We start from the raw sequence: 15,540 nt of genomic DNA on the forward strand, positions 1-15,540 counted from the left end.
ATACACCATCCAAAGTGTAATCAATAACTTCACCACGCTCAAAGGGATATTCAATGTCTTTTTTTTCCACCCATCTACCCATTTGGAAAACCTCCCTGGTCATAGTGGTTGAAATGTACTACTCGACTGTGGAATCTTACAGATAATTACCGCAATGAGGTAGTCATTCAAAAATCTTGTTAAACAATATTATTGCACACAGAGTGAGCCCATGCAACTTATTATATGACTTGTTAAGGAAATGTTTACTCCTGAACTTATTTAGGCTTGCCATAACAAAGGGTTTGAAGACATTTTAATATTTCATTTTGAATTATTTTGTTTAAAAAAAAATGTAAACGTAATTCCACTTTGACATTATGGGGTATTGTATGTAGGCCAACAAAATGTGGAAAAGTCAAGGGGTATGAATACTTTCTGAAGTGCTCTCAAGTCTTGGTCTGTGTTAAGCTAAACTAACATTCCTGGTGGGCTGTAGTCCTGTGTGGGAATGACCTCCAAAATCACTGACTCAGTCCTTTTGGCTGGAAAAGCACCCTATTGGACTATGACTAACCAAAGAATTAAGAGGTAGGTGAACACCAGCAGACTAAACAGCCCACAAGGACTGAAACCACCCACGCCAATTGTATTGGTCTTTCGTTTGCTTTATCCACTGTCGACCAGGTGAATCATTGGCTTTGAACAGTTGTACTCATCATAATTAAACCCATCCAGTCATACAATCAAACACCTGGACTATAACTATTGAGAATGTTAAATGAATTCAAACTCCCATTCAAGCTCATGTTAGGTTAATCGTATCAACTAAACTACCCTGGATCATGTAGGTTTTTAAACATCCAGGCGTAGCTGGTTGATATTTTAGATTTGCTGGAACTTCCACTGATTCTTATCCTTGTTTCTCTCCTCTTTTTTTTTCCAGTGTTGAGTTTCTAAAATTCCCCTTCCTGTCCAAGAAGAGGAACAACCATAGGACACAATTCACCCAGAGCTCCCTACTGGATTCACTGTGGGCTGGAGGAATACGTAACCGGAGAGAGAGAGAGAGAGAGAGAGGGAGAGAAAAAAGGAGAGAGCGAGAGAAAGAAAGAGAACTGAAGGTGATGGTGATAATGGGCGGATGATAGAGGACAACGAGAGTCAAAGAGATTTGTTCATCCCTCCGCACCAGAAGCATCCTTCGTTCCTGTGGACTCCTCAATCAGCACCATGCTGTAGAAAACAAACTCCAGACCAACATAACAGACTGAAACAGACTGAAACACATACCTTATGTCAGCATACTTTACCGTGTCTTATTATACTAAGTTTATTGACATTGAAATCCCAGACAAATTATAAAAGAAACAAACAATAGAACAGAATGCCCCTAGGAAAGAGCCAAAGAGTTATGGGACAGTAGGACAGTGTTCCACAACTTGGTTGTCATCCTACTGTATCATAGACAATGCATGCTCTTAACCACTGTCAAATGTTCCCTTAGACAAATGACATGTTACTGGCTCTCAGATACAGTATATTCAATTGTTTTTAAATCTTCCTATTTGGTACTTCAAAGATTGGACATACAGTACGGTAGGCAACATAAACAAACTGCTGCAGTGGTCTGAGATTACTCAACACAGTCAGTGTGGATGTGACTACAGAAAAGGCGAGCCAGGTGCTAGCCAATGGCAAAATACATTGAAATAACAGTCATTTTACTGCTTTGCAGCCAAACACTATGCAAAGCTAGGAGGCCGAATGACCATTGCGTCCAGTGACTCCTGAGTCGGCCCACTATGGTGACGCTACCTGTTTATGTAAAGTCAGTCACAGCTGTTGGACTGTTTTCAGTGATTGACAGCCCTTCTCTTACCCTCTCACAAGTGACACACTTCAGAAGATACTGAATGATGGGCTACAATAGTAGAGCTACCAGTTATATAGTATACCAGGCCATTGGTCATTTCATAGAAACCTGCACATAGGTCTGACATACGATACACTCCCTGACTGACTGATGCTGACTCGTGTTGCATGAGAGAGGGTGTCGTCTGACCCTAACAGACCTACTCATCGACCACTTTGAAGGATTTGGGCCTAAAGAAAACCAGAGTGTGTGCGCTGGAGAGTTGAGGAGGACGCCAAAGGAGAGAGACACTGGAAGCATGACCGCAATGCGCATGCCAAGTACGCCAGCGACTGCTGGGAAAACGAGGACATACATTGCCCTCTCTTTCTCGCTCTCAATCGCTCCCTCTCTTTATCTCCAACCCTCTGCATCTCAGCATTGCTGCTCCTCCTCCGTAGCAAACTGCATGGCATGATCGAAAAAAAAACCTGAGGAACGAAACGTAGAGAACAAAAAGGATGGAGAGAGAGACCAGAGAGACTTTATTTTTTAAACCAAACAATCATAGTCACATCAACCTTTTTCAAAAAGATCCAATTGGTAACTATTTACAAGTGTCAAGATAACAAACGGTCAACTGCACGTTGAGAGAGTGGCTACTGTAAAGGTCTCTCTCCTTTCTGTAGAAAAGATGAAGGTCAAAGAGCACTGCACCTCTGGGGGGGATCACAAGGAAGTGCGAGAAAAGAGCGGGAAGAGGGTGAACTTTGATAAACAATTCCGGGAAAAAGTGAAAATGCATTTTTATTACTTTGTTTACCAGCATGACTATTCTGCATGAGTATACTTCTGCAAGCCCTAACCCCACCCCCCCTCCCTAAAAAAGAGGGCTAGGAATTGAAAAAAATGTACAAAATCGAGATGAAACAAAAAATATTTATGTTATATGCAACTCATTTTAAAAAAGAGCAGGATTATATTAAAAAAAAATCTATATTTTGTTTTGGGATAAAAAAAAAAGGAATAACGAAAAAAATATATAGGATTGCAAGATACACATTGAACAATGTTTTCTTAGACAAATAAGATAAACATACACCACAAAATCTACCAGAGATGAACTGTGCGAGGAACTTCCCCTGATACTACAACTACTCTACTACTACTTTGATGACAACTCTTCTCCCTCTCTGCTACTTCTTCTTCTACTGCTCTCACTCTCTGGTCCTACCGCCCTGATTGCGCCCCCTGCTGCCAATTCACTGTCTTCCACCCCACTGTCCATCCAGGTCCCCTCTCCACTGTCTTGTCTGCATAACTCTGTTTAGTTGGGCTGTGCTCAGATCCAGTGGGTCATATTTACTAGGATCCAAACGGGCCGGGAACGGACTATACCTATACACTTGTCTAACAAGTTTTCCGCTGCAAACCTGTTTGCTACGGTGTGCACCAATGAATACGACCATGATGGACTCGGTTTTTTTGTTCTTTCAGTCTCGTGCTCAAGGTGGGAGATGGCAGCTTCACCACCGGGACGCGGTTGTAGACTCTATAAGGTCTCGGCTAACTAAAGCAGTTTAGCGATACCTAGCATAGATTAAACCTCACCCCGTCCCCAGGCTAAAAAAAAACCCACTGCGCATTGGGAGAAAGTATCTGATCTGGTGAACGAGATTAGCGATGACCTAACACACAACAAATAACATGGATTGGATTGTGTAGCCAATAATACTGTAGCTCTGACCCTGTACTGTAGCTAGCACCTGTAGCACTGCGCTGACTGGCCATAGATAGCGCCATATTAGCTCAGCCCTGATATTGTAGCTATACAATGCGTAGCTTTGTGCTGCTATGACATAATGTACCGTAGGCCTATCTCCCGGATTATGGGGATGTGTATAACATGTCGTTGTGGCATTTAACCCCCAACTGCTGCTGGTGCCCCCGGCGTTGGTGAAGCAGCCATCTTTGCTCCATTTCCCAGGTGGGGATAGCATATTGGCCAGGAAAACTGCTGTTCAAAGATGCGTGAAGGGAACGCCAAAACTGTCTTATCTATTCTATTATGTCATAATGAGCTTTGTTGTGGTTTCTGTTGATGAACAAAAGCTCTCGTTGACCTTCCACTACCCCTGCCTGTTTCGCAGTATGGCTGTATGCATCGCACCAGGCACCTCACCACACTCTCAACAACAGATGTTTTTTGTTTTATTTCCCCCTTTTTTCCATGTTTCTTTTCAAGTGGTTTTGTTGTTGTTGTGTTCTGTTTCTAGGCCTGTATGTATAGGTAATATCGCCAGTCACGGCAAACCCTTAGCTAGGCCCACATCAGAGTTGAGATAATATGTCGTTTATCCCCAATGAAGAGTGCCGTCATCTGAGCCGTGGTTAGTCTCTAGGTGACACTGGTCTAGCCGAGTGTTCCAGCAGAGCAGGGTTCATCTCAAGGGGTGTTATTTAATGTTACAATAGGGGAGGAGGAGAAGAGCGTTAATGTTTGTTGGGGGGGGGAACGTCACTTCAGACATGTCAAATACAATTTGGGTCACATTCATTTGCATATTGCTCGTTTTAGATTTTTGTCTCAAATGAGTGTTAACTTGTGTTCACTTCCCAAAACTGTTCCTTTGTTTTTGTTTCTTTATTTGTTATTAGGCAATGATGATGATTTTGATGATGTTCCAGAGAGGCTGGGGGCTAACTACTGAGAACTGAGCAACTAACTATGCAAGAGTTTGACTGTAGCATACGATTAACTTCAGTGTTTCATTGTGCCAAAGGAGTTCAGTGTGTTGGGTCTGTTTGTCTGTTGTGTGGGAGGGCACGAATGGGGTAGGGTAAGGATGGAAAAAGGAGGCAGCTACTATATCTAGCATGGTGCATTGTTTACTGAAATGAGTGGGGGTTAAAGTAATTAGAATAGGGGCCCCCATGAAGATCTCTGGAGTTTGCTACTCAGGATATGTCCCTGTACTCACAGTTTTCATTTGATACACTGGATCTCTGTCATTCATCACCTTATGTCTGACTCCTCCTCCTTTTTCTTCTCAACCCCATTCCTTTCACATTCATTCCTTCTCAACACCTGCCTACTCCTTCTCTCACTCTCTCCCTTTCCAAAAAAGTTTATTATGGCACGATGTTTGTTACAAAAATAATGATTTGAAATGATAGAGATAAGTAACCATAGATTATGGAAGGACGCATCACTACTAGACATTTCATTCTGAAGATGGAAATTATTGTTTGTGAGGTAGAGAAGGAGAGGGATCGGGTGCAAGGTGGATGGGAAGAAGAGGAGATGGGCACAACTGGCTTAGATACAGATAAAGACAGAGGTGAATGGATCATACCCCTCCCCCCCATCAACCTTCTGGTAGCACACCCCACACAGACATGTTAAATGGAAATATAGACCATTCCATTTAAAATGTCAGGGGGGGTCTATTGTCAGAGCAATAATTTGTTCCAAACCCTCGATTTTGTGGGGGAGTCCAATGCCATTTACCTATACTTACTGTCAAAGCAAGCTTACCACCTGTTAAAAAGAAAAGAAAAAAGGAACCTGTTAAATACTTTATTCTGTATTGTTTTCATCTTGATTTTAAAGCATGCATACACATCTAGTCTCTCTGAGTTTTGGGATGGGTTTTCACAAAACAGGTGGTGAATATACTGTGAATAACCGCCATCTTGTGTGAATGACTGTACTACCACTGTGTCAGTAGGAACGTGTGTGTGTGTGCTACCAGAAGACACGTTGTTCAGGTGGGGGTGTGTGTGATTCTCCTCCACGCCCACTTGAGAGGATTGACAGCTCAACACTTGCATAACTTTACTTGAAACCCAAATACAAAACATATCAAGAAAGGAGCAGAGTAAAGCCAGAAAACCCACTGTCATATATTCTCTTTCCCAGTCTTTCCTCCCTCTCATCCCCCTCTCTTTCTCTCCCTCCTCCACACATTTTTGAGGAAGAAGCTCTTTTTGCATCCTTGTTCTTGTGTTTTTCTAGCATATTGTTTGAAGTTGAATTCTAATGCATGCGCGGGAGAGGAAAAAAAAAGACGACTTAACTTATTTGTGAATGGCCAGAATGAAGTAACTCTCTTTTCGCCGGCAATCTCTGTCTTCCTTTTTCAGCCAGTGGTGAGATGATGGGGGGGGGGGAATATGCAAACTGAAACACTCTTTAAAAAAAAAAAAGTCTATATCACTGTTTTATGTTCATTTTTTTGTTGTCATATTTTTTGTTTACTGCAGTGTGTGTGGCTTGACTGAATTGGTAGAAATACACTGGCTATCTTTCTATGTGTATTGCGCTTGGAAGGAAAGGGAGGTGAAATAGGCTCAGTTTCATGAGTCCGATATCGTTTGGGAGATCTCAGCAGTGCTAGTAGCATTGTGCCAATCTGTCCATTCTGTTCCATTTGTACATGTCCCTCTGTCTTTTGCATCTGTACATCTCTATATATCATTCTGCCTGTCACTTCTTCTGTCTATAACAGTAGATGTATCTCTTATTCTACCCCTCTAGATACATATACGTCAATATCGTTGTTTTCTGTTAATTTTCCTTATTTGGTGTTTTGACTTAATTTCTTATAATTTGGTGCCTTGTTTACTCTTTTGTCTGATTCATGTTATCGGTGATTTGTGTTATGAATTTTACATTTGAAAGAACATTGCACTACTAGCACCAATGCAGCTAATGTTTCTATTGGTCCTGCCAACTGCTGTGACTACATCGCCGCTAAGCGAATAAGGCACTGGGTGCAGCCATGCCACTTTCCTATCAGGGGAGAAAGAGAGGGAAGACAGAGACGGGAGAAGAGAAGGTTACTACAATAACACTGAATGGGGTTTATGCTATAAAGACTGATGCTGGATACAATTTTAATGTCATAACACAGGAAAAAATGAAATAATCAAGAACTGTATAAAATATATTTCAATGGAATGTTTATTATTTACCTTTTATATTTTTGAAATGTGTAAAGAAAAAATATGAATAAACAGTAATAATTTAACCAAGTTTGTGAAAAAAGAGACTTAAACACAGTTCTATTGTTAAAAGTATGAAAGTTTGAAAGTGAATGCTAATTAAACTTAAAAACTCTTCTCCATTACAGATAGGAAAATAAAACAAGAATAATGAAATGAAATACCCACAAAATTAACTGGAAAAAACAAATCCAATTTAAAGAGAAAACGTCAAAAACGCTATAAAAATATTAAAAGCTTATGCCAAAATTTTCTATTTGTGTCCTGTGCATTTTTTTGTACATTTAGCTAACAATTACTATCACGACTGATATTATGGAGCTGACTGACTGACTCATGTTGAGGACTTTTAGGGGTAATAAGTTAACATGATTATTGCAGAACAAACATCGTCAACTCATATTTATTTTGTTTATCCTAATAAAATGTCCCATTTAATACATTACATTCAAGTCAAACGTCCCAGACGTTTTTTTGTTATCAAAATACATGTTTCATACATTTTCATAAACTTTAAAAAAAAGATTCAATCGGTATTCATGTGTTATTTCTGTATAATATTGTATTGAAAAATGACCTTTCTGTTAAAACCAATCACATAACATGATGCTTGGCTGTCTGTTATGCTTACACTCGTTTCTCATTACACTGGTTTCTCATTTGAGGCACAGATACCCTGGTCTAGCAGGATACCAACAAACATGATGATATACCCTTAAGGACAAAAACACATGATTTCACATGTGAAATTTCCACATTTTGCACATATAACATGTTATTTCACATGTGAAACCATGTGGTTTTGGAACACTTCATATGATATACATTTTTGTTGTTGCAGTTTCGCATGTGAAAATCACATTTGAAATCATATTTACACGTGAAATAACTTCACATGTTGAGCTGAAATTTGCACATTTGAAAACAAAACAAGACATGCGACCTCAGTTGTTCTCATGTGAAACCATTTGTTCACATGTATTCAATATAGAGTTCACACCACCCTTTCATGTGAGAATATCATGTTTTCACCTCACATGTGAATTGCAGTTTCACATGTGAAAGACTTTCAAATGTTGTGAGGTGTAGTTTCATAGTATCACTTGTTGATATTTTGCAATTTCATATCACGTGTTGCTTTAACATGTAGTCACATGTTATCACATTAACTTCCCATAAGATCACATGTTAAACACGTGATCACGTGAAATTCATGTATTTTTTCCCCGTAAGGGTAGTGAGACAAAATGTACTGAGCTCTGCCCCAACACTTTGGTTTCATTAACGGTAGGTCAATATATACAGTGCCTTCAGAACGTATTCACACTCCTTTGTGATACAGCCTGAATTTTAAAATGGATTACTTTGAGATTTTGTGTCACTGATCCACACACAATACCCCATCATTTCAAAAGTGGAATTATGCTTTTAGATTTTTTTTATACTAAGTAATAAAAAATGAAAAGCTGAAATGTCGAGTCAATAAGTATTCAACCCCTTTGTTATGGCAAGCCTAAATAAATTGTGCTTAACAAGTCCCATAATAAGTTGCATGGACTCATTGTGTGTGCAATAATGGTGTTTAAAACAGAATAATTTGCCACACCAACATTAGACAACTACACAGAAACCCCTAAAATTACTGAAATAAGTCAATTAAATCAATGAGAGAAAAGTCAGATTAACTGATGACTAAAATAGCAGTGCAGATGACACTCTTTTGCTAAGGGCAAAGATGTAGAGTATTTTGTGTAGATCATTGACAATTTTTTTTAATTAAATGTGGAAAAAGTCCAGGGGGTGTAATAACTTTTTGAAGGCACTGATAAAAAGGAGTTTTATTTTATTTAAGCCTTATTTTACCAGGTAAGTTTGACTGAGAACACATTCTCATTTACAGCAACCACCTGGGGAACAGTTACAGGGGAGAGGAGGGGGGGGTGGATGAATGAGCCAATTGTAAACTGGGGATGATTAGGTGACCGTGATGGTATGAGGGCCAGATTGGGAATTTAGCCAGGACACCAGGGTTAACACACCTACTCTTACAATATGCCATGGGATCTTTACTGACCACAGAGAGTCAGGACATGTTTTAATGTCCAATCCAAAAGACAGCACCCTACACGGGGGAATGCCCCCAATCTTTGCACTGGGATCTCTTTTTTTCCTTCTTTTTTTTTTTTACCAGAGAAAAGATTGGCTCCTACTGGCTCTCCAACACCACTTTCAGCAGCATCTGGTCATCTTATTTATCCTGAGCAAACCAGAAGGTAGGTAACTAATAATACATAGACTACGTAAACAAATGTATTTGTGTGTGTGTGCACGCCCACGTGTTTGCGTGTCATGTCACACAATTGCGTTTGAACTGGAGTGGAACTGTGTGTGTGTGTGTCAGGTCCTCCTGGCCAGTTTCCAGGTGATAACACTACCCAGTATGACACCTCCGAGGAAGACCAGGATGAACGCTGAGGACCAGGTGCTCATAGGGGACATCTTCTCCACCTGCACACGCGCCAGCTCAGAAAAACTGTTCATCTGGGTAGAGAAAGATGGGGGGGAGGGGGGAGAGAAAGAGTGGGAACAAATAAAGATGAGGAGAGAGGGGAAGAAGAGAAAGAGGAGAAAGGGGGGAGAAATACAATGGAGAGAAGAAAGAAGGCAGAAAGAAAGAGAAATCAATGACAATCCAAGTTCTGTTTTCTCTAACAATAGTTAAAACCACAATTAATTTTTATGTAACCTTTATTTAACTAGGGTTGTCAGTTAATAACAAATTCTTATTTACAATGACGGCCTACCCCGGCCAAGGCTTGGCCAATTGTGCACTGTCCTATGGGACTCCCAATCACAGCCGGATGTGATTCAGTCCGGATTCGAACCAGACTGAATCTTGCACTGAGATGCAGTGCTTAGACCGCTGCGCCACTACTCTACAACCAATACCAAGTTTATATCAATAAAGAATATTGCCAATTTGGTTTATTTTTATTACAAAAACACTTGTGGGCAGCCTCTGATGGTATCCATAGCTTACCCATCCTCCATGTTTCTGGATCCAATCCAGTAATTTGCTTCTGAAGTACTCCAGAGTCCACTTCAGAATGTCCTTCACTAACTGGGGGATGTTAGCAATCACCACCTAACAGAGACGAAAAGAGTGATTTAAAACACACACACACACACACTCACTGATAGCTATTATTATTAGATGTACAGTACAAAGTAACAAAAACACTGTATAACATACCTTGACGGCTATCCTCCCTGCTACGTAAAACAGCACAGCAATTCTCTCCCAGGTGATTTGACTGTCCTCAAATACCTTTTCTACCAACTTCCAGTAGCTGGTCTGGCTGGTCATTTTCCCCACCATTCCATCTATCGCACTGGAGGTAGGGTAGGAATTAGACGACTGACTTAGACCTTTGTAAACTAACACACAGATAGATACACATACAGTACCAGTCAAAAGTTTGGTCACACCAAACAGCCACCCTTTTCCTTGATGACAGATTTACACACTTGACATTCTCTCAAACCATCTTCATGAGGTAGTCACCTGGAGTGCATTTCAATTAAGAGGTGTGCCTTCTTAAGTTAATTTGTGGAATTTCTTTCCTTCTTAAAGCATTGAGCCAATCAGTTGTGTTGTGACAAGGGGAGGGGTATACAGAAGATAGCACTACTTGGTATTATGGCAAGAACAGCTCAAATAAGCAAAGAGAAACCACAGTTCATCATTACTTTAAGATATGAAGGTCAGTCAATACGGAACACTTCAAGAACTTTGAAAGTTTCTTCAAGTGCAGTCGCAAAAACCGTCAAGTGCTATGATGAAACTGGCTCTCATGATGACCGCCACAGGAAAGGAAGACCCAGAGTTACCTCTGCTGCAGAGGATAAGTTCATTAGAGTTACCAGCCTCAGAAATTGCAGCCCAAATAAATGAGTTCAAGTAACAGACATCTCAACATCAACTGTTCAGATGAGTGTGTGGATAAGGCTTTCATGCACAAATTGCTGCAAAGAAACCACTACTAAAGTGGAAATGTGTCCTTTGGTCTGGAGTCCAAATTGGAAAGTTTTGGTTCCAACTGCCGTGTCTGTGAAACGCGGTGTGGGTGAACGGATGATCTCAGCATGTGTATTTCCCACCGTAAAGCATGGAGGAGGAGGAGGGGGTGTGATGGTGTGGGGATGCTTTGCTTTGCTGTCTGTGATTTATTTAGAATTCAAGGCACACTTAACCAGCATGGCTACAACAGCATTCTGCAGCGATACGCCATCCCATCTGTTTTGTGCTTAGTGGGACTATCATTTGTTTTTCAACAGGACAATGACCCAACACACCTCCAGGCAGTGTAAGGGCTATTTTACCAAGAAGTAGGGTGATGGAGTGTTACATCAGATCACCTGGCCTCCACAATCACCCGACCTCAACCCAAATGAGATGGTTTGCGATAAGTCGGAACGCAGAGTGAAGGAAAAGCTGCCAACAAGTGCTCAGCATATGTGGGAACTCCTTCAATACTGTTGGATGCCAAGAGTGTGCAAAGCTGTCATCAAAGCAAAGGGTGGCTATTTGAAAAATCTCAAATATATTTTGATTTGTTTAACACTTCTTTGGTTACTACGTGACTCTGTATGAGGTATTTCAAAATGTTGATGTCTTCACTATTATTCAACAATGTAGAAAATACTAAAAATAAAGAAAAACCCTTGAATGAGTAGGTGTTCTAAAACTCTTGACCGGTAGTGTACTCTAAATTCATATTTGTTTACCTACCCAGCAAACCAAAATTGGTTCCCAGAACATTCATTAGGTTGCGGCAAATGTTCTCATAACACAAAAATTGTCCAGTTGTGCTGATGATTATAGAGTGTTTGTATAAAACATTTGCCCGATGTTGCAAGAAAGTTCCCAGAATACATTACGTTTTTGTTATTACCTTACCTGGAAATCTAATGAGAACATTTGGGGAATGTCCTGTTGTGATTATTACAAATGTTGTGCACAACATTTTAGTGAATGTTAGGAGAACATTCCAACCTCCGAAAGGTTGCAAGTTCGAATCCCCGAGCTGACAAGGTACAAATCTGTCGTTCTGCCCCTGAACAGGCAGTTAACCTACTGTTCCTAGGCCGTCATTGAAAATAAGAATTTGTTCTTAACTGACTTGCCTAGTTAAATAAAGGTAAAATTATAAAATAAAAATTAAATTAATTTAAAAGATTTTCTGAAGAGTAAAAGGCTAATGTTAGATAACGCCCTAACTAGATTCTTAGATAATGTTATTGGAATGTTCCCAGTTTGCTGGGTAGTCTTTGCATCAAATTCATCAACGTAAATTCATAAGAACAGTTTGAGAAATTGAACAGGTACTGTAAGACACAAAGCAATGGCAACTGACTCGTCCAGCTTCCCGTCCTTCTTGACGGCGTCTCCGATGGTCCGTATCATCATAGCTAGCTGTGACACAATCTTCTGCTCCTGATCACTCTCCACCTCCTGGGTTTTTGTGGAGACCACTACCGGGACGTCTGATGGCACCTCATCCAGCTGCTCCTGCATCACTCTGGGGATGAGAGAGCATTCTGGTCCAGAAAAACTCCTTCTTAAAGCACATAGCTGGGGAGTGGGGCTGGGGCGGCAGGTAGACTAGTGGTTAGAGCGTTGGCCCAGTAACCGAAAGGTTGCTTGATCGAAACCCACTTGCTGACCAGGTAAATATCTGTTGCTCTTCCCCTGAACAAGGCAGTTAACCCACTGTTCCTAGGATGTCATTGTAAATAAAAATTTGTTCTTAACGGACTTGCCTAGTTAAATTTAAAAAATTGCCTACTGTGTGTCAAACTAAACTACTGTTGTCACGACACACAGTGTCTGATGGTTTTCATTTCTTCCTTGCACTTAGCTGATAATGTAGAGAATACATAATTTTTTGCTGTCTGTTTTGTCAATTCCCAACCCCATGGAAAGTGCATACACATACACATCCAAGCAAGAGGCTGGAAGCAGCCAGTGGTATTAAGACCTTAAGTAAAAATACTTTAAAGTACTACTTAAGTAGATTTTGGGGGTATCTGTACTTTACTATTTATATTTTTGTACTTTTTACTTAGATTCAGACACTTTTCAAGAGAACATCCCTGGTTCTCTCTACTGCCTTTGATCTGGTGGACTCACTAAACACAAACGCTTTGTTTGTAAATTATGTCTATGTTAGTGTGCCCCTGGATATCTGTAAAAGCAAAAAAATTAAACACACAAATTGTGCCGTCTGGTTTGCTTATTAATATAAGGAATTTGAAATTATTTATATTTCTACTTTTGAAACTTACAGTTGAAGTCGGAAGATTACATACACTTAGATTGGAGTCATTAAAACTCATTTTTCAACCACTCCACAAATGTCCTGTTAACAAACTATAGTTTTGGCAAGTCAGTTAGGACATCTACTTTGTGCCTGACAAGTAATTTTTCCAACATTTGTTTACAGACAGATTATTTCACTGTATCACAATTCCAGTATTTCAGAAGTTTACATACACTAAGTTGACAGTGCCTATAAACAGCTTGGAAAATTCCAGGAAATTATGTCATGGCTGTAGAAGCTTCTGATAGGCTAATTGACATCATTTGAGTCAATTGGAGGTGTACCTGTGGATGGATGTATTTCAAGGCCTACCTTCAAACTCAGTGCTTCTTTGCTTGATACCATGGGAAAATCAAAAGAAATCAGCTAAGAACTCAGATTTTTTTTTGTAGACCTCCACAAGTCTGGTTCATCCTTGGGAGCAATTTCCAAACGTCTTAAGGTACCACGTTCATCTGTACAAACAATAGTACGCAAGTATAAACACCATGGGACCATGCAGCCGTCTTACCACTCAGGAAGGAGACGCGTTCTGTCTCCAAGAGATGAACGTACTTTGGTGCGAAAAGTGCAAATCAATCCCAGAACAACAGCAAAGGACCTTGTGAAGATTCTGGAGGAAACAGGTACAAAAGTATCCACAGTAAAACGAGTCCTATATCGACATAACCTGAAAGGCCGCTCGGCAAGGAAGAAGCTACTGCCCCAAAACCTCCATAAAAAAGCCAGACTATGGTTTGCAACTGCACATGGGGACAAAGATTGTACTTTTTTGAGAAATGTCCTCTGGTCTGATGAAACAAAAATAGAACTGTTTGGCTATAATGAGCATTGTTATGTTTGGAGGAAAAAGGGGGAGGCTTGCAAGCCGAAGAACACTATCCCAACCATGAAGCACGGGGGTGGCAGCATCATGTTGTGGGGGTGCATTGCTGCAGGAGGGGCTGGTGCACTTCACAAAATAGATGGCATCATGAGGCAGGAAAATTATCTGGATATATTGAAGCAACATCTCAAGACATCAGTCAAGAAGTAAAAGCTTGGTCGCACATGGGTCTTCCAAATGGACAATGACCCCAAGCATACTTCCAAAGTTGTGGAAAAATGGCTTAAGGACAACAAAGTCAAGGAATTGGAGTGGCCATCACAAAGCCCTGACCTCAATCCTATAGAAAACTTGTGGGCAGAACTGAAGTGTGTGCGAGCAAGGAGGCCTACAAACCTGACTCAGTTACACCAGCTCTGGCAGGAGGAATGGGCTAAAATTCACCCAACTTATTGTGGGAAGTGTGTTGGAGGCTACCCGAAATGTTGGACCCAAGTTAAAGGCAATGCTACCAAATAATAATTGAGTGTATGTAAACTTCTGACCCACTGGGAATGTGATGAAAGAAATAAAAGCTGAAATAAGTCCCTCTAAACTATTATTCTGACATTTCACATTCTTAAAATAAAGTGTTGATCCTAACCGACCTAAGACAGGGATTTTTTATTAGGAGTAAATGTCAGGAACTGTGAAAAACTGAGTTTAAATGTATTTGGCTACGGTATGTAAACTTCTGACTTCAACTGTAAGTATATTTTAGCAATTGTATTTACTTTGATATACTTAAGTATATTTAAAACCAAACACTATACTCAAGTAGTATTTTACTGGGTGACTTTCACTTAGACATGAGTCATTTTCTATTACTGAAGTATGATAATTGGGTACTTATCCCACCACTAGAAGCAGCACAGGGCCAGCCACAGGTTTACAGCTAGGTGTGTCGATATGATACGTCTCTGGTTATTTTTGAGTATCTGTAAAAGTGAAACTCACCTATTCAGCAGGACCTCTCCTACTCTGTAATCTGTAGAACAAATAAAACATTTAACCAAAAGCAGCTTAGATCTAAACAACAAAAAATAATTCTGAATGTAAAATAGAACAGAATCATGATAGCTAGCAATGACAATGTACTGATAACATTGTTGCAGTGATGAGACATTGCACTGGCAGATCTAGCTACCTAATGTCTCTGCACACGCCATTGGCAGTCCACACACAGCCAGAACGATACCTAGCTACTATCGCCGTAACTTCAGAAAACTTGCAGTATCGTAATTGTAGTTCTTCTCTTATAACATAAAACTATTCTAGCTCTATTTGACAGACGATAGTTGCTGCGGTTTTATCTATATTAAGAAAATATTACATTCCTTCGAGATAATCTGCAGAATCTACAAGCGCAAGAAATAAGAAAGACCAAAAGACGGTTACAAGACCAGACCGCAAAACGAAAGTGGAGAGCAGCGACCAGAGACAATCGGCGC

At 40.2% G+C, this 15,540-nt stretch overlaps 2 protein-coding genes across 2 annotated transcripts in view; one reads left to right on the forward strand and one right to left on the reverse strand.

Moving 5' to 3' along the window:
* LOC112259162 (potassium voltage-gated channel subfamily C member 1) overlaps window positions 1-2,386 on the forward strand; it is a 100,717-nt gene extending 98,331 nt beyond the window's left edge. The window contains exon 4 of the mRNA XM_042327244.1: window positions 926-2,386. Within this exon, the coding sequence (XP_042183178.1) occupies window positions 926-939 (14 nt within the window). The 3' untranslated portion in view covers window positions 940-2,386. The remainder of the gene's footprint in view (window positions 1-925) is intronic.
* A 6,606-nt stretch (window positions 2,387-8,992) lies between these two features.
* On the reverse strand, window positions 8,993-15,507 carry LOC112258413 (apoptosis regulator BAX). The gene is made up of 6 exons (XM_024432772.2): window positions 15,237-15,507; window positions 15,047-15,077; window positions 12,259-12,423; window positions 10,095-10,233; window positions 9,882-9,986; window positions 8,993-9,382 (listed from the first exon to the last, which is right to left on the reverse strand). Exons 1-6 carry the CDS (start codon window positions 15,256-15,258, stop codon window positions 9,239-9,241), a joined length of 606 nt encoding a protein of 201 aa, XP_024288540.1. The 5' UTR covers window positions 15,259-15,507; the 3' UTR covers window positions 8,993-9,238.
* Between the last annotated feature and the right edge of the window lie 33 nt (window positions 15,508-15,540).

This window comes from Oncorhynchus tshawytscha, linkage group LG09, assembly GCF_018296145.1.
Source record: "Oncorhynchus tshawytscha isolate Ot180627B linkage group LG09, Otsh_v2.0, whole genome shotgun sequence".
NCBI classification, from domain to species: domain Eukaryota; kingdom Metazoa; phylum Chordata; class Actinopteri; order Salmoniformes; family Salmonidae; genus Oncorhynchus; species Oncorhynchus tshawytscha.